We start from the raw sequence: 17,536 nt of genomic DNA on the forward strand, positions 1-17,536 counted from the left end.
TTTTTAAAAAATCATATAAGAAACTATAATTAGTATCACACGCATTAAAATTATTCAATAAAAAAAGTCAAGCCTCAATAGCCACAGAAATATATAGAGGTTGAATTTCTGTAACCTTAAGACTCAACTTCCTTCAAAAACAAAAATAGTATTCGATATTAATACTTTAACTGAATTCATTTATGAAGTGCAGCATTTTTATGGTACATCTTTTATAAGATCATTTTCACATATGCTTGTTCATATATGACACTGTAATATACAACTATCTAATGGCTTGTTCGGTTGGCTGGGCTGGCTGGCAACACTATTCCGCGAGCGCGGCGGGGAGCACAGGGTCTGCGAGATCAGCCACCTGCCAAGCGGATCAGCAACCAGCCTAGCGGATCAGCCATCCAAACAGGGAGTAAATGGCCAGGCCAGATCCTGTTTAACTTCTCAAAAAAAGAGTCACATAACAGTAGATCTTATCCAAAACGATCTCTAGCGCATGCACCCTTGTCTTCAAAGAATTCACCATGAGTCTGATTGGTTCCTTTCGCTGTCGAGCCTGCCTCGCACCAGCGATGCAGGCCACCGCTGGCCAGGCTCCTGAGGTGCAAGGACCTTCTATTTAGTCCTTGCGATTGCTAGCCTATTTAGCTGCAAGCAGACCGGCTGCTTGGGTCTTTGCACGGTGGCCAGCGAGGCTATGGGAAAAACGATCATTTCCTGCGTATCTTGGGAGCCTGGCTCGGAGTGGCCTTTTGCATCTGACGAGCCAGGCCTACTGCTGAGTACAGGGAACCAATCATCAAGCCTTTGCATCTGTCAAATCCAGGGAAAATTGAGATTGCTAAAATCAAATCATTAAACAAAATAGAGCATGAATTGAACTTTGCTTGTCATCTGAATTCTGATATAACATGAAGCTTATATTTCTTTTCAACAATAATTAACCATCCCATAAAGTATTCCATCTCACCAGGATTTTTCAAAAAACAATAGAAATAAGCACCCTAAGATGGCCATGCAAATTTCTCGCATATATTAATCATCATTTCAACTGTTAATAACTCAATGCTGCATACCCATTTTCACACTTGAATCAAGCAATGTCTATTATTGTTTTTTCCAAAGGGTAATCTAAGACAAGTTCATAAGTCCAAGCTATTCTCTGTTTTAATGTCAGCTTTGGAGAAAACATCTTCACATTTTGTCTCATACCAAATACTTAAAAGGGTTTACTTGACATAAGGTGCAGAGTCAAATGCATACTTAAAAGGGTTTACTTGACATAAGGTGCAGAGTCAAATGCAAAACACTAAGGTTCAAGAGCTGAACTTTTTGACCATGTCATATAGTCCAGACTGGAAATAAAAACATCAACTTAATAAGATAAGGGAAATCAAAGTATTTTTTACAATAAAACTCCAACAATAGTAACCAAAATTGAAATTTTGTTAGTCATAGCCGCATCAATATTTGATACAAAAGATAGAAAAGGAAACCCGGTACCATTATGTTGTAACCATGCATCCGCCAATTGTCTCAATAAACAAATAACAGAGTACAAAGCTTGGCACCGCCTCACCTGTTCATGCAAATAAAGTTAGTGAGCATAAATTGGGAATCTTGATAGAACTATTTGGTTATTTACAAGAAGGTGATCCTTCCAAGTTATGCAGAATGACTGTATTGACAAAGTTAATAGTATTTACTAACCTACATCTGAAGCTCCTGCTGCAGTGCTGCTACAAGATGCATCACTGAATTACATTTCAATTGAATAATGTTAACCATTAAAAGGATCTAGACAGGAAACACATTTTGTTAAAACAAATATATTTTAGCAAGCCTGTATAAAAGAATTTAATTCGAATTAGCAAAGGAAGAGAGATGGAATAAACTAAATCATTTTGCTTTGAAACAACAATGGAAGATACTCCAGCTGCTAAAGAAGGAAATATCTTTCCAGACTCGTGCTTGTTGGGAGCTTGTTTTTGAAAAACTGCACAGTGATACTATCCTCATCTGCTCTTGTTAATCCGTAAGGTAGTCAAGAACCAATTTTTTAATGGAAATGTCTATAAACTGACATGGTTTTCCTTAACTTCTGAATAATGTTAATCTAATGGTCATATAAATGGACAGCACGTATAAGAAATAACATCGTGATCCTATCTGCATTAACAACATGAGTAATTATATCATCCTAGTTTTAGGAATATCACATTAAATAAAATGACAAGGGAAACAACCATGAGTTAGACATAACTTCCTTTTAAACATGCATTGTGATGCGTGCCATATATCTATTTACTATGTAATTAAAAGAGAAAAATAAGGAAATTTGTTCATCTAAACATGCAGCACACTTCAACTAAAATAGATCAAGCAAGCATACCAAAAGTTTCAGCAAGGAATTGCTGCAAACACCTTGCCTGCTTTATAAAGTCCAGCAAAGCATAATTAAAATTGACACCTGCAACCATGCGAAGACAACCATGTCACCTTCATTATTGTGATAGTTTGGTGTCCTTGGTTTTCTCCATCAAGGGCATGTTGGCATGATGTCAAGTTTGACAAGTCTGAAGGATACCATTTTGATAAGAGGGTATGGTGCTGATTAATCTAAACAACAATCCAAAATATAGTGACCATACTCATCAAAAGGGGCAGAGGTTTAAGCCAAATTGTATCGCAATCATGTTTAGATTTCCAAACAAAATTCAAGCAGTATATATACAAACCAGAGAGTGAGTTAATTATTTACCTCTCATGACTGATGTCATGGACTGCATATGCATGCCCAAATGGTCCAAAGAACCTGAGCCCCTCACTTCAATAAATCCACTGGAAATCTTTACTTTATGAAACCCATTTCCTGCGGTGCTGTCCGCGGCCTTCTCTTCCTTTAACACTGCTGCCATCTTCTCCTTTGTCACCACCACCGTTGATGTGGACCTAAACAACATAATATCATATCAACATTACAAAAAAAATAATCAAAGAACCACCAGCCTAATATGAATAATATATAAAGTTTTGTTTTTACATGTTAATTTGGAAATTTATCTAGCAAGTTACTCCAATATGTCAGCTTTCATCAAGTATATATAAAAAGAGCATTTATCCTTCAACTCTATTTATAAAGAAAAACTGTGATTAAGCATTACGATTGGGACATCAAATCACTGATAGAATAAAAAATAGTCTAGAAGCATAGGCATTCATGTAATACTCAGCAGCTGCATTATCAATAAAATTAATCCTGCTTTGAAACTGTGCAACTTTGGTTCATACATCCAACTAAATCAAAACCAGCCATTTATCTGCATGATAACTAACTATAAAAGTGTGGAATCAATTAAACTTATATTTATTGAAGTATCATATAATATAAGTGTACTCAAGCAAAAGAAAATTCCAATTGGTTGCATGGGGCATGGATCGAACAACAGCTGGTTTGCACAGTGATATGCCACGATGTGTGTCGTGGGATTTCTAGGGTACCCACAGCCGGGTGGCGGAACGCACCCGCCTATTCCCAGAGAGGGAGTGCTCGGGGAGGTACTAGGCGATTGGGCTGAACTAACTCTGAGGTAAGCACACAAGAACACACGATCTAGAGTGGTTCGGGCCGCCGGAGCGTAATACCCTACGTCCACTGGGAGAAGTTTTGATCTCTGTTGTGTATGAGTCTATCCTCTGCCGGGCCTTGGCTCTCCCCAGCTTGAGGTTTTCTTCTAGCGGCGCCCCCCTTTTATAGACCAAGGGGGGCGGATACACTGGATGTTGGAGCCCCGACAGGTGGGCCCAACGTGCTGTGCAGCATACTGCGCAGAGTATGCAAATGACCACAGTGGTTACGAATTTTTCCTCCGATACGCTCCCACGCCCTGCTACAGTGGTCTTCTCTTGTCCCGTCACCAAGGTGTCCGTTGGGGGAGCGTAGCTTGCGGCGTGGCCTGTGGAGGCTATTATGTAGGCGTCATAATGGGTGAAGCCGAGCCGTCGTATCCATCTGTTATGGCAGACTTGGCAGGCGCGGCGTGGGCGGCGTCAGTAGCTCCACTATCTTGGTAATACGCGATCAATAGTGCCCCCTGGTCAAAGAATCGCCTCGGCTTCCACTGCATCAATGCGGGCGTCCACCTACCACAATAAATGCAGTGGTGGGTGAGGCTTAGTATGGAGACCAAGCGGCATTGTACACGTGTCCGTGCTTGTAGACACGTGTCGGCTCTGGACCACCCCGAGGCAGGGCGTCGACTTCTTCCCTTAGCGAGGGGTCCGGTTACCATACAAGGGGTCCGGGACCCCATGAGGGGTCCGGGACTTCCGCGGGGGTCCGGACCCCTCGGGAGGTCCGGTGCCCCGGCTGTTCGGGCTGAGCGCCTGCCTCTTCCGGGACACGCGGCGTTCCTGGACCTTTCCCAGTCGTGAGAGAGGTCCGGGACCGTTACCGAGAGAACAGGACTCCGGACCACAGGGGTCCGGCTGTTTGGACGTAGTCAAGGATAACTACAAGGCCCTTGCCTAGACACAGCAAGAGGGGGTACCCCAGTCCTGGGGTACCGACAATGTGCATTTGTTATAAACATTTTGCATTTGTACCATTCCATATAGCCATCAACGATGGAAAGAATAAAATTGGTTTTTAACATCACAAAGTCGCCATCAATATCTATATCTGCAGTGCTTTCACCAATCAGTTATACCATGGATCTGCTCCTCTGCCACGCCACCATAGCCAATTTGTGACCTACCAACCCACCACGACCAGCATGTCTCCTCTATCTGGTTTGGGAAATAAATTCAAACCGAAAGTCAAAACCCTAAGTAATAAGAACAAAATAAACTAAAGCAAACCTGAAATCAAACTTTATCCAATGTTAATTTGAAGGAAAATTTGGTTGGTTCTAAAGTGGCCTTCAAACTTTATACAAGTTTATATCAAATGTATTAGTACGGAACATTTGGTTCTCTTCCCTAAAACAAAAAGGAACATTTGGTTCTCAGTTTCAAGTGGATCCAAGTTGCTATTGGCTAGCTTTAAGAAACTAAATGACCAGTAGGAAAGGTGTTGTGTCCACACAACTTGAATAATACTCACTATAGAAAATTAAGAAAGTTGTTGCTTTCAGCCACCAAGAGTTGTGATTCTCAGATCATATGAACAAGTTTTCACCGACTACTAGGAAACCAAATTAAAGAAATTCTGACTGAAGATGCATATGCCTTTTAAAATTGATTTCTTTTCTATTGTACTCTAGCAGCGTGCAAAAAATCAGAGTTTCGATGAAGACTTGTTATCCCTGAAAACACATGCTATATCTAGCATTTCATACTCTGATCAATCTTTCTTGCAAAGAAAATACCTTCTTTTGGATGGCCCTGGACTGCTATCACCAAACTGGTTCACAGTATTGTCATTCTCGGCGTCACGACGGCGGCTGCTGAACCTGCCTTCGTTTCATGTTGCCCACCATCACTCAGGTTGCCTTGGTTGCTTTGCGTGGCGGATGCTTTGCCGTCTTGCGGATCGTGGTTGCTCTCGGACGGATGCTTTGCCGTCTAGGTCGTTGTTTAGGCGGATGCTTTGCCGCCAGGGTCGTACTTGGGTAGATGCTTTGCCACCGGGCGGATGCTTGGACGCCGTCGTGCTACTGGTGCTTGCTCTGAGTGGATGCTTCGCCGCTCAGGTCGTGATAGGTGGATGCTTTGCCACCGTTTCTCTTGGGCGGATGCTTTGCCGCCATATCTGATGTGGGTGGATGCTATGCCACCTTTCTCCTTCTCTGGCGGATGCTTTGCCGTCGTGTACTGCTGTCGGGTGGATGGTTTGCCACCGTTTGGAAGGCATCCTCGGTGATGGTGTATCCTTTGTGCAGGTTTAGTTCTAGGGTTGCCGGTTGGGTAGCTAAGCTGGTTGTGGCTTCCCTCTTCATGCTTCTTCTGTTGTATGTGTCGTTTGTTGCTGTGCGTTGGGTTTGTAGTCCTTTTTCAGTGTTTCTCTGTCGTTTATCCTTAGTTCTCTTGGGTCGGTCAAGCCCTGTTTGGCGGCTCCAAGAACTGTTTGTAAACTGCTTTCTTCTTAATGAAATACGTGCCAAGGCACGTTCGCGAAAAAAGTATTGTGCCCCTCCATTTATCCCCCGCGCTGCAACGATAACAAATAAGAACTGACAAAAGTCAAAATGTGTGGGTGTTTCTCAGCACTTCAAAAGGTAAGATCCAATGATTTGAAGCATTCCTAGTTTGCTAGACCAATCTGGGTATTTAAGACAAAAAGCTTACTGGACAATAAGGTAAGCTCCATGTGTATTACTTGTAAAAATAGCTACTGACTGGCATGCACCATGCCCTTTGCTCCAGTGCCTTTCTGCAATATAGAAAGTAGAAACTTAGTTAGATATATATTTAGATCCAGCCACATAATGATCAATACCAGAATAGACACGAGTAATTAATTTCTACCTTTTTTTTCTCCAAGAATGTGGTTCGCCAACAAAACACAAGAGGTACATAGACAAGGCTACTCCATAAAAGGGGTATGGAAATCATTCTTATATTTACAACAGTGAAATATAACCATTTTTGTTTATAAAGAGAATTCTGAAACAGCATGTAATTGCAGTTATGTAAGTTCATGTTGCATATAATTACAGAGTGCAGTGATGAATGCAAGGCACCACTTGCGATTGTTACCTCTAAAAGCCTGAATGCGCCTTGGTGGTGCTATCATCTGTGTACATCTAGTTGAGGTAAAAACAACTGCATTTATATGGAGAGATTAGCTACGATGTTAATATTTGTCAATTAGCACAATCAATCAAAAAAGGGCATCATATATGAGTTAGCACAATTAATTAAAAAAAACTCTCATATTCATACTTTGAGATGCACACTGGTAACAAACTGAAATGCCACAAGCAGAAAATATAGTACCTATACACACAGACTACTCGTCTCCTTTGCACAAGATGTCCTATATCACCTTCATGCCATCCTTTAGGTTAAATGTTCCTCGCTCAGTAGGGATTAGTAGAGATTATAACCCCAAAATATTTTATGTTATATGTGAAAGCTGACTTGGGATAGTCAATTCACCACGTATCTAAACAGCAACCTGACACAGTTTATTATATGGGAAGGAAATACAGAAAAATCATGCTCCCGCCTCCTTCACCCGGCCTGCTGGGAAGGAAACACAGAAAAATATTTCCTGTGGTAGCATAACTGAATGCTCGAGGACTCAGCAAATCACCTAAGTACACTTGCTTTTCTGCAATCCGTATACAAATCAGCCAATTAGTGTCAAAGTTCTTACCTATATTCTTCTATTATGCATTTCAACAAACACATCGTATGCAGGGGAATGGCATGGAACTGAGGAGCTCTTACCCAGAAGGCCTCGGCCTCACATCCACGGGGGGTGGCTCGCAGCTACCACGCCGCCTCCTTCACCTGGGCGGGGAGATGAGCCGCCACCATCGCAGATGGATGGAGAGGAGCCAAGCCATGCTCCCGCCGGCACTCGCCTACTTCTACTCCCGCACGTAGCCGCCGTCGTGCTTCTGTGACCGTTTTGGTGGAGGGGACGGGGAAGCGAGCAGATCACGAGACTGGCGGCAGGTTCCGTCGAGCGGGTCGACCACGAAGTCGAGCCCCCCGGGCGCGGCGGGGTCGCGCCACGCGACGGCGAAGGCGTCGGGCACCCAGAGGTTAAGGGCTCAGCGCCCTGGCGGCGCGCCGCGCGGCAGAGGGCCCCGTAGTGGGCGGGGCGCGTGCGCACGAGGAGCTCGGAACCGCCGCCGCTGGCGGCGCTGTAACGACCCAAATATAATTATCATATTAAGCATCGCATAATGAGCATCTTTGTTTAGCTTTAAGAAAAATTTGTGCTTGATTTGAATGCATTTGAATTTAATTTTGAATTGTTTATACCTTTGAAACTCATGCTTTGTGAAGCAACTTGCATTTTTATTATATGACTTATGTTGGAAGTTATTTTTATAAATTACTATTTTCAAAATCTAGAATTAAGGTGATTTTTACCGGATTTTAGGAATCCATCTTGAAGCCAAACAACTCAGCCGAAAAACCCAAAAATAGCATTACGGAAAGAATTTTCATTTTAAATCTACAATAGCTTTTCTACCAATTCCAAGCAAAATGGGTTGCTCTTGATTTCTAGTATCAACATAAAAATTGGCGTGATTTTTGAAGGCTTGGAAGATCAGTTTTGAAGAATGTAGTAAAGAGATAAGTTTCTATACAGAACCAGGATGTTATGTGATTTTGTTCCCCGGACAGTCCGCTCCTTTACCGCGGACGGTCTGCTAGAAGGTCTCTGTGCGTGTCGCACCTAACCCGATCCGACCCCCACCTCACCAGCGTCCCTCCCTTCCTGGTGCCTCACTTTTCCACAGCCAGCTCTTCCCCTCCTCTTGCTCTCTTCCCCACCAAGCCACGGAGGAAGAAACACTTACCCGCACCCAATCCGCCACGCCCTCGCCGGAGTTCGACGGAGGACGAGTCAAGGACGACGTCGACGAGCTTCTCCACCACCATGACCATCTCTTCCTCGCCGGAGACCCAGGAGAAGGCCATCCCCAAGCTCTCCTTCATCTTCCCCAAGCTCTCAAGGAGAAACTCGAATCGATCTACACCAACGTCGCTCTACTCCAACAAGTGGCTCCATGCTCGTGACCTACTCATCGCCGGTGAGCTCCCCTCGCCGTTTCCCTTCCTCTTGTGCCCTCATTCAAACTCTCTGGCCTATCCATGGCCTTTCAACACTTTTCACCATTGATGACCTAGAGCTTCGTAGATCCCATGCATGTCAAATCTACTAGCCAAAACAAGTCCTCCATGTCTTTAGGAACTCATAGAAACAAACCGCACTCGAAACTGTTGCCAGAGCCTCCGCCGGCGACCTCGCCGGTGAGCCTCGGCCGACAAGCGGACGGTCCGCGACCTATGGTCGGACAGTCCGCGAGTCGTGGCTTCAAGACCGAGTCTCTGCACAAAAACATGTCTCCAGAATTTTCTACGACGGACAGTCCGCCATCCACCTACGGACGGTCCGTCGTTCACTTCCAAATCTTACACAGAACCAATGCGTTTCTGGAACTCATCTCGAGCTTGTACGGCCGACGGTCCGCGGGTACTGTAGCAGCACAATAGCAGATTTGTTTGTTAAGTGCATAAACATGCATCATCTTGCATAATTTGTATAAAATTGAATATAGCTCCGATTGATGTGAAACAAATTTTGTTAGTTTTGTCTTGATCTTCTCTACCTGTTAAAAATATGTTTACACCCAAAGTAATTATATTATTTTCTCAGTTTATTTAATATGTATTTATCATATAAATTGCATAATTAATTCTCTACTAGTCCAAAAATTATAAAACCAATTTTGCTAGCTTCCTTATGATGTGTACTATCCATTAGACATGTTGTTTTGCATGAATTGCTTATAGATTGGTACAGTTTAATCTATGTTTGCTTAACACTAGTTAAATAGTATGATGCACAATAAATACATATGTACCTCTAAAATTGTAAATCCAGTTTTGTTTACTTTACTCAACCTTTATCTACTGTGTAAAATTAATAACACCTATGAAATAGTTATATACTCTTGTAGTTTCTAATTTATTAATTAAGAGCTTGTTCCCTAGTTGAATGCATGGTTAATTAGTTTATGATGCTCTTTCTAAAATCATAGACCACTCTTGTTAATTACCTATGGCCATGATATGTTGTTGTAAATACTAGCTTTCATTAGATGTTTGTAGGAGGATACAAATTTGAATATGTTTTTCTAGGATTAATCTACTTGCAAAATGCCTAGTGAATCACTTGTGCTCATGTGAGCTATCAACCGTTCTCCGATAACTAAAAATAAATATGATATGCTTTTGTGGTTAGTAACCTCCATGAAATAACTTATAGTAATGATGTCACCTTAATTAAATAGAACATGATTTGCTAGCTTCCCTTCTTTATAATGATGATCTTGCCTTAACTAAAATGTGATGTTGCTAGAGTTACCTATTAATTCTTGAATTGTCTAAATTTAGCTATAACAATATTCCTAACTTGTATGAGCATACTTTAGTCTCTTGCACTCCATGTTGATAGCAATCATTAACTACTCCTATGGTTGATGCTTGACGTTGAAATGAGTTACTTACTGTTAATTTATATGATGACTAGTAATACCATAACTAGTTTTATAGTATCGTCATGTTACAACTTGTCTTGTAAAGTGTGTGTGCAAATGTGTGAGTAATTGTTTTGTATCTCCACCCTATGTAATGTTTGTGTGGCCTTATTTACCTCTTTGAATTGATTCCTTTATGACCTTAAATCATGTTAGCTTTTACCTCTCATAAATCATTGCATCTCATAAGCATATGCATTCATGACATCTTTTCTAATTCATCATAAGCATATGCATTGGCATTCTTTCTAATTCATGCATTTTCTACTTTTTTAGAGGATGACGTTCCGGAGTGTCGCGGTTGCAGAGTACCAAGGCAGTCACCTATGTATCTCAAACCTTACTTTTGAATCCTTAATTTGCTATTATAAAGTATTGCTTGTGCATGGGCTTAACCCTATCTAGTCATGTGATTTGTGTAGAACCCGCTCGGCATGTTTCCCTTATAGCTCTAGAACAACTTATACTAGGTAAAGTATGTATGCTTAGACTTCTCGAATTAATTTGCTTAGCCATGCTTAGCTTATGGTAGAAGTCGAGAGATGGCAAGGTCACCATCACTCGCGAGCTATAGGGTGTTTGCTTAAATATACTTGAGTAGATGAGAAAGATTAAAACATGAGCAAGATATGAATGATGGATCGAGACTTGAGCAAGTGTGGTAGGGCCATGTTGGAAGTGGAATCCAAATGGTTTAGACTTGCTTGAGTTGGTTAAGGACTGATGCGTCATCGCTTTGATACTTGAGCACTTTTCCATACAAGCCACATGCTTTATAATGGGATGGTAAGCTAAGTACCATACGTGCACCCTTCACTGAACGGATTCGACGCGGTTTGTGATGGGGTGTAGTCGGCGATTCCGTTGCACCTGTCCATCCCGGCCGTTCGTCTCAGCGTTGGGGATGGGTATGCGAACGGTTCACACGTGAATCATTGCTTACGGATCGACGGGTCGTATGGCCTATGGTCTCGTGTCGTGTGGGAAAAGTTGTACACCCCTGCAGGGTTTATAATCTATTGCAATAGCCGCGCTCTCGGACATTGAGCACGCTCTTGTACTTTGACTTTAACGTAGAGTTTCGTGAAGGGCTTTTGGAAGATTGAGCTCATAATTACATGATCACTTTACTTATACAATTGTATTGGTGCTTGATATAGAAATATTAGATGACATCTCTTTTGCTTATTCACTTGACAACTATGCTCGCATTTTTATATACCAATATTAAAACTTGACTAGCATCTTGCATCCACCAAATGTATAGTATTGTGGATAAGTCCTGCAAGTACGAAATGTACTTACGGTGTTGCTGTTAAGTTGTTTTGCAGGTTCTCTCCTAAGAAGTGACCGCCACGTTCATCCCGCCGGAGTCGGCAAAGTGGATGGACGATGGAACTCGCTCAAAGTTTATGCAAGTGGTGTCTTGGGCAAGGACATCATTATTGCTACTTAATACTCTCTAAATATCCGCTGCGTTTAGACTCTGAATCATAAGAAAAACATGGTAGGTTATCCACCTAGACCTAGAATACATCTTAGTTTGTAAGGAACCTTTAGATGCTGAAAATTCTTGTGTTTAATTGCTTATGCTATAGTTAACTTCATGCATTTTTGTAAGATGATTAAGACTTGTAATCAAAAGTTTAAAATTTTGCTCTCATATGTATCCTTGTGATGGTTGCTATGATGTGAACAAATGGTATGCGGGTTGATCCTGGACGTTGCTCAAGGCGCATACCGGGGACTACCGGGATTATCTCGCTTAAGCTGGGATTGATCAATGGACGATAACCTAGTTTAATCGAGATAATTTGGGTGGTTCCTCACATGCGTGAAGTGGACAAAGGCGTGCAGCGGGGGCGTGCAGCGGGGGCGCGTGGCGGCGGCGCGGCCCGGAACGCGTCGTCTTCGTCTCCATCGCCATCCGAGGCTTGTCGCCGGCATGGCAGTTGGCCCGTCCGGAGCGCGTCCACAGCGGGGAGGAGGCGTTGGAAGTCAGGGTAGGAGCCGGGCGGCGGGGAGGAAGGGGATCTCGCGCCAGGGAGCGCGACGATGTTGGAGGGGAAGCCGTAGAACCGTCGTTGCGCCGTCAGGGCACGCAGGCGACGGCGATGGGGACGACAACCGTGGGAGACGGCACGTCGCAGGGCCCGGTGCCGGCGGACGGGGCGAGGGCCGACCCAGAGGCCTGGTGCAGATGGCGCTCGTGAAGCGTTAGTGCAGTCACGGCGGCCAGACCGCCGCGCCCAGGTCGCCTCTATCAAGTCGCTCCCGTCGCCGGCGCCAAGCAACCGGGGCTGCCGCACGCTCGCCGCGGGGTTGCGCGCGCCCCTGCTCGGCCGCGCTGGTCGCGAGCCGCGGCCCCGCCTGGCTACGCTGGCCGCTCCGTTGTTGGAGTGGGGAGGGCAGGAGGGCAGGAGGCGAGTAGGCGAGCGGGCGCAGCCCGCAGGAGAGAGCGGAGGGGCGCGCGATCTCAGGTGGCCGGAAAAATGGATGGGAATGGAAGTTAGCGTGATTGGCGGTGTCCGGTGATGACGTGGTCGCGCCGAGTGAGGGGAATCCATCTCCGCGAAGATCGGGGAACGACCAATGGCCGGGCGGGTACCAGGAGGCGGGTATACGTTGGCCCGGTGTCAAAAAATTCTATGCCGAGGCGGAACTGTGCGGTGCGGGCGCCGAAATTCCGTCTGCCTCTGCTTTGGTCGATCAACTTTGCTTCCAGATGGGGCCAAAAAGTGTTGGATTGTGAAGTGGGTATGAAGATTAGTCTGAGTGAGAAAATTTTCAATTTCCATAGATTCTTGTAGTAGAGATAGATTTGATCACTGGAGTCTACATGCACCTTTCGATGTGATCTGGACTCCCTACTTTTTGCTACTCTCTTTCCATCCCTTGGTTTCGTCACGCCAACTCTTCTTCTTCTTTAATTTCAAAAAAAAACTATTCTTCTGCTGCTTCCATAAATACACCAAAATAATCGGCACGTGCTCGCCAAAGTTCGGTGCGGCTGCGGCGTTACCCCACCAGGAAAACCCGGTGGCCACACCCCAGGAACACGCCCGCCTTTTTCCCCTTTCCTTTTTTTTTTTTTTGGCAAACCCTCTCGTGGCGGCGGCTGGCCCGCAACGCAACCGGGATCCTGGTCAGCAGCGGATGCTCGAGGAGAGCTACGAAACGGCCCACCGCCAGAGACTGAGGGCCACGGGACACGGGCCACCACCACGTTCCCAGGCGACGCGGTTGGCAAAAGGCAGGAGAAGAAAGCAGGAAGCACACGGCCCTTCCGCGCAGTTCCGCCCCTCTATAAAACCGCCCGGCCCGACCGACGGACCGGTCCACCCCGTCTCGCCCTCGCCCAAATCCCCACCCCAAAGTCCCAAACCGAACCAGCGAAAGCTCCCCTGCCTGAGCCTGCCTGCTCCGCCCTCCGATCGCAGGGAGGAAGAGGAGGGAGATGAGCTACTACGGCCAGCAGCCCCCCGTCGGCGTCCCGCCGCAGCAAGGTGCGCGGCGGCGGCTTCTCCTCACGTCTCCTTGTTGCTCCTGTTTGCTTCAACTTTTTTTGTGTGTTTGTTGCTTGGTTACTTTCCGTGACCCATGCGGCTAAACTCGCTGGCGTTTGGAATTTGATTCATGCAGGCTACCCGGGGAAGGACGGCTACCCGCCGCCGGGGTACCCGCCGGCAGGCTACCCCCCGCCGGCGCAGGGCTACCCGCCGCAGGGGTACCCGCAGCAGGGCTACCCGCCGCCGTACGCGCAGCCGCCGCCCCAGCAGCAGCAGAGCAGCGGGCCTTCCTTCATGGAGGGATGGTACGTTCCTTGATTTCCTACTCATCTCGTCCCCTCCTCCACCTATTTGTGCTGCTTGCCTGCGCAGGCTCGGATGCCTCTGCGGTATCTCCTTGCCGGATTAGGTCGAAAGGTCTAGGTTGCCGGCTTCGCGCGCTGGGATCACCGGTCAGATCTGCCAGCCCGGCCCCCGGCGGGGGCGGCGGCCGCGGCCGCGCTTGCTGGTGCGTGCGCACGTTTGCCGCGGTGTGTGGGACCCCGACTTGACGCGTGAACCACCCTTGGAAAGGGCAACCCGCCAGCGCCAGCCTCGTGGCTCTGGCGACGTGCCGCCGTGTCCGTCGCTGCACGCAAACGCGCACACGTATCCGCGCAGAGGGAGGCTAGGCTGTGAGGCTGTGAGGTTTATCTAGGTTGATTTGTCTCGGTTTATTTTCTCTCACAAAATATTATTCATTTTACCAGTTCTACATTATTTATACGGTCAGCCCAACAGCACCTGTGTCTTTTTGCCTGATGCTACGGAGACCGTCCGATTTGACGCGGGCGTCTCTGCAGTCACGTTCTTGTTGCCGATTCGAGTTTGGTTGCGTTCTGGCTGCCGAAAAATACGAGTAGTTGTCAGTGTGAAAGCCCTCGATTCTCAGATTCCTTCGGGGCGAGGTCGCCTGGGATAATATTTCTCTTTTGGGCCCTGTTTAGATTTAAAAACGCAAAATACAAATTTTTTATAAATTGCTTGCATGGTGTATTAAATATAGTCGAAAAATAAATCGCATTGTAAATCGCGAGACGAATCTAATGAGCATAATTAGAATGTGATTATATAAATTGCTTGCATGGTGTATTAAATATAGTCGAAAAATAAATCGCCAGACGAATCTAATGAGCATAATTAGAATGTGATTAGGTACTAAATTGCTACAGTGAATATGCTCTAATAATAGATTAATTAAGCTCATTAAATTCGTCTCGTAGTTTACATACGAGATCTGTAATTAGTTTTGTTTTTAGTCTATATTTAATACTTCAAATGTTGAAAATTTCTTTCCAAAAATGTAAAAATACAAAATGCAATGCCCTTGGTTTGGTTGGAAGGATAATATATTTCCGTTGACTCGCTGATACCAATGAGATGTGATAGATGCTCTAGCACTAGCGTTGTACTTACAATATCACGGTTGGGCATTGGAATCTGTCGATGGATGGCTGGGAATTTTGAAGGAATATGTTACAGCTTCTGCATCATAGTGATCTTTACATTTTAGTAAAGCATGCTTTAGAATTGGCATATGCTTTTCTTTCGTTTGATCTTCATCTGATGCTCGTTTCACTTGTGGTTGAACAGCTTGGCTGCTCTCTGCTGCTGCTGCCTCCTGGACGCCTGCTTCTGAGACGACCCTCGCCGACGGATTCGAGGTGACTGCAAGTGAAATGAAACTGCCTCAAGGAAGAAACGGCTTGAAATGCTAGTGTCCTAGACTATAGCTTTCTTGTCCTGCATTATCGTCTATTTTTTTTCATTCTCTTTTATGAAACCCAGCAATGAGACTTCTAGTACTAGTACTCTGTCGGTGTTGATTGGATGATGGCTGGTGTGTATTCTGTGGATTGCCGAGTTTCTGGTGGAATTCAACTTGGGATTATGGAGTGCGCAACTTGGTTTGTTCTAAGACATTTTGCTTGGTTTCTTCGCCGTTACTCTGTTGTTGATCATGTTTTGCCCGCTAAGAAAAACAGCTCGTTATGTTCGCGCAATCCAGCTTTAGAGCCCGTTTAGTTGCAAAACCAAAAATTTTGGATGTCAAATCAACTGTTTGACTAGATGTCGGGAGGGTTTTTCGGACACTAATTAAAAAACTAATTTCAGAACTCACTTGGAAACGACGAGACGAATCTTTTGAGGGCTTTGACCGCATCATTAGTACATGTGGGTTACTGTAGCACTTATGACTAATCATGCATTAATTAGATTTAAAAGATTCGTCTCGTCGTGTACATCCAAACTGTGTAATTAGTTTTGTTATTTAATTATATTTAGTACTTCATACATGTGTTTAAAGGGGAGGTGAAAATTTTTGGGAACTAAACGGCCCTTACCCTGTTTTCGTCCTTCGGGATGAGTCTGCGTTTGCAGCCTGGATCATTGGACACGTTCACACAGTATAACAGTGACACGTTCCTATTTCGGGTATGCACACTACGGTATGTTTAGACTGTAGAGCTTAGCAGAGGTTATGTAGGATGTGGGCTGTCCGTGGGCTGGCTAACAACTCATGCAGTGTGGCACGCATCCGCGCCCCATGCGAACGGCAGGCCCTGTGACCTTGTCATCCGGCCAGAGACACACTGACAATGCCCACATCCGGGACGCCGGACGCTTCCTTGACAATGCCCACATCCGGGACGCTCAAGTTGCCGCTGCTACACGTCTCCAATTCTTTTCTTTTTTTTTTCAAGGGGAAGCAGGAGCTCTACTATTTCATCCAAGGAGAAGTCTCCAGTTCTCCGTCTGAAGGAACTGCCGCATGAATCACGGCTAGACGCTCGAGACCAAGCGGGCATTTCCTTTTCATGGGGTGTGATAGCAGTAGCAACCCAGGCGTATGCGCGTTCATCAGCGAGGTGTGCGCACAGCAGCACGGCGCACTTGCAGCGCCCACCCGTGGATGTGACGCGAGACTGGTCTCCAACCTCTTGCCGGCTCGAAACAAAACATCGCGCGAGTCCACCTGCGGTGAGATCTGCATCAGCGTTTCGTATAGGTGTGAAACCTGACGCAGAGGACAAAAACTTCTCCGTGCATGTGCAGTTCAGATTGAGAAACATCTTGGAACCAAGGAGAGGAAAAAAAAAAGATTTGACGCGGGAGGCGGCCTTCACCGTGTCACGCTCCAAGCAGTACTAAGGAAGAGCGTACACCACGCACGCCTTTCTTTCATTACCGAGCAGGCAAGCACTATGTCCCTTTTATTTATACTTCACAATCTCCCTTTAAAGAGACGTTAACAGTTTCCTCAAAAAAGAGAGAGATGTTAACAGGAACCAAAAAATAGGATGCATTTCTTTCATGACAGGGGTAAAGGGTATATTCTTAGGTAATCAATCAATTGTTTGTCTGCTGGAAAGTTAATTTATGAGAATGCTGTGATAGTGCTGCAGTGCAGGCAGGCAATTGTGTGACCCCAGATCTTCTGTGGTAGTTTCTTGTGGCTGTGGATACTCGCTTGCTGTCTACATGCCAAAAACATGCAAGAATTCTATTGTTTGGCAACATCAGCAGCATGGCCACATTTGTTTTTGTCTGGACGGTGTGACGCAGCATAATGCACCTTCAAGAACCTCACCATATTAGGCGGTGTTTGGTTTCTACATTGATTTTTACGTGCACATTTTCCGAAAAAAAATCTCACATGCATAGAATACTAAATGAAATCTATTTACAAAATCTTTTCAGTGATGGGTGTAACTTTTCGAGACGAATCTAATGACGGTAATTAATTGATCATTTGCTACAGTGATA

The 17,536-nt window shown here is 45.1% G+C and overlaps 1 protein-coding gene and 1 long non-coding RNA gene across 12 annotated transcripts; one reads left to right on the top strand and one right to left on the bottom strand.

Annotated features, from left to right (window-relative positions):
• Positions 1 to 158: 158 nt before the first annotated feature.
• Positions 159 to 7,836, bottom strand: LOC120661809. Of its 11 annotated transcripts, none has more exons than XR_005670057.1 (11): positions 7,390 to 7,833; positions 7,175 to 7,270; positions 6,694 to 6,759; positions 6,283 to 6,367; positions 5,364 to 6,145; positions 4,704 to 4,782; positions 2,756 to 2,946; positions 2,387 to 2,464; positions 1,705 to 1,791; positions 1,498 to 1,573; positions 159 to 807 (listed from the first exon to the last, which is right to left on the bottom strand). It is a non-coding gene; the product is annotated as an uncharacterized LOC120661809 (long non-coding RNA). The 11 variants fall into 11 exon arrangements; XR_005670054.1 differs by having other exon boundaries at positions 6,283 to 6,600; positions 6,934 to 7,270; positions 7,390 to 7,832; XR_005670050.1 differs by having other exon boundaries at positions 6,314 to 6,367; positions 6,934 to 7,270; positions 7,390 to 7,830.
• A 5,703-nt stretch (positions 7,837 to 13,539) lies between these two features.
• Positions 13,540 to 15,709, top strand: LOC120661811 (cysteine-rich and transmembrane domain-containing protein WIH2-like). Its single transcript, XM_039940769.1, has 3 exons — positions 13,540 to 13,726; positions 13,863 to 14,034; positions 15,362 to 15,709. The coding sequence occupies exons 1-3, from the start codon at positions 13,678 to 13,680 to the stop codon at positions 15,405 to 15,407; spliced, it is 267 nt and encodes an 88-aa protein (XP_039796703.1). The 5' UTR covers positions 13,540 to 13,677; the 3' UTR covers positions 15,408 to 15,709.
• The last annotated feature ends 1,827 nt before the right edge of the window (positions 15,710 to 17,536 follow it).

Source organism: Panicum virgatum, chromosome 2N (assembly GCF_016808335.1).
Source record: "Panicum virgatum strain AP13 chromosome 2N, P.virgatum_v5, whole genome shotgun sequence".
Taxonomy (NCBI): Eukaryota; Viridiplantae; Streptophyta; class Magnoliopsida; order Poales; family Poaceae; genus Panicum; species Panicum virgatum.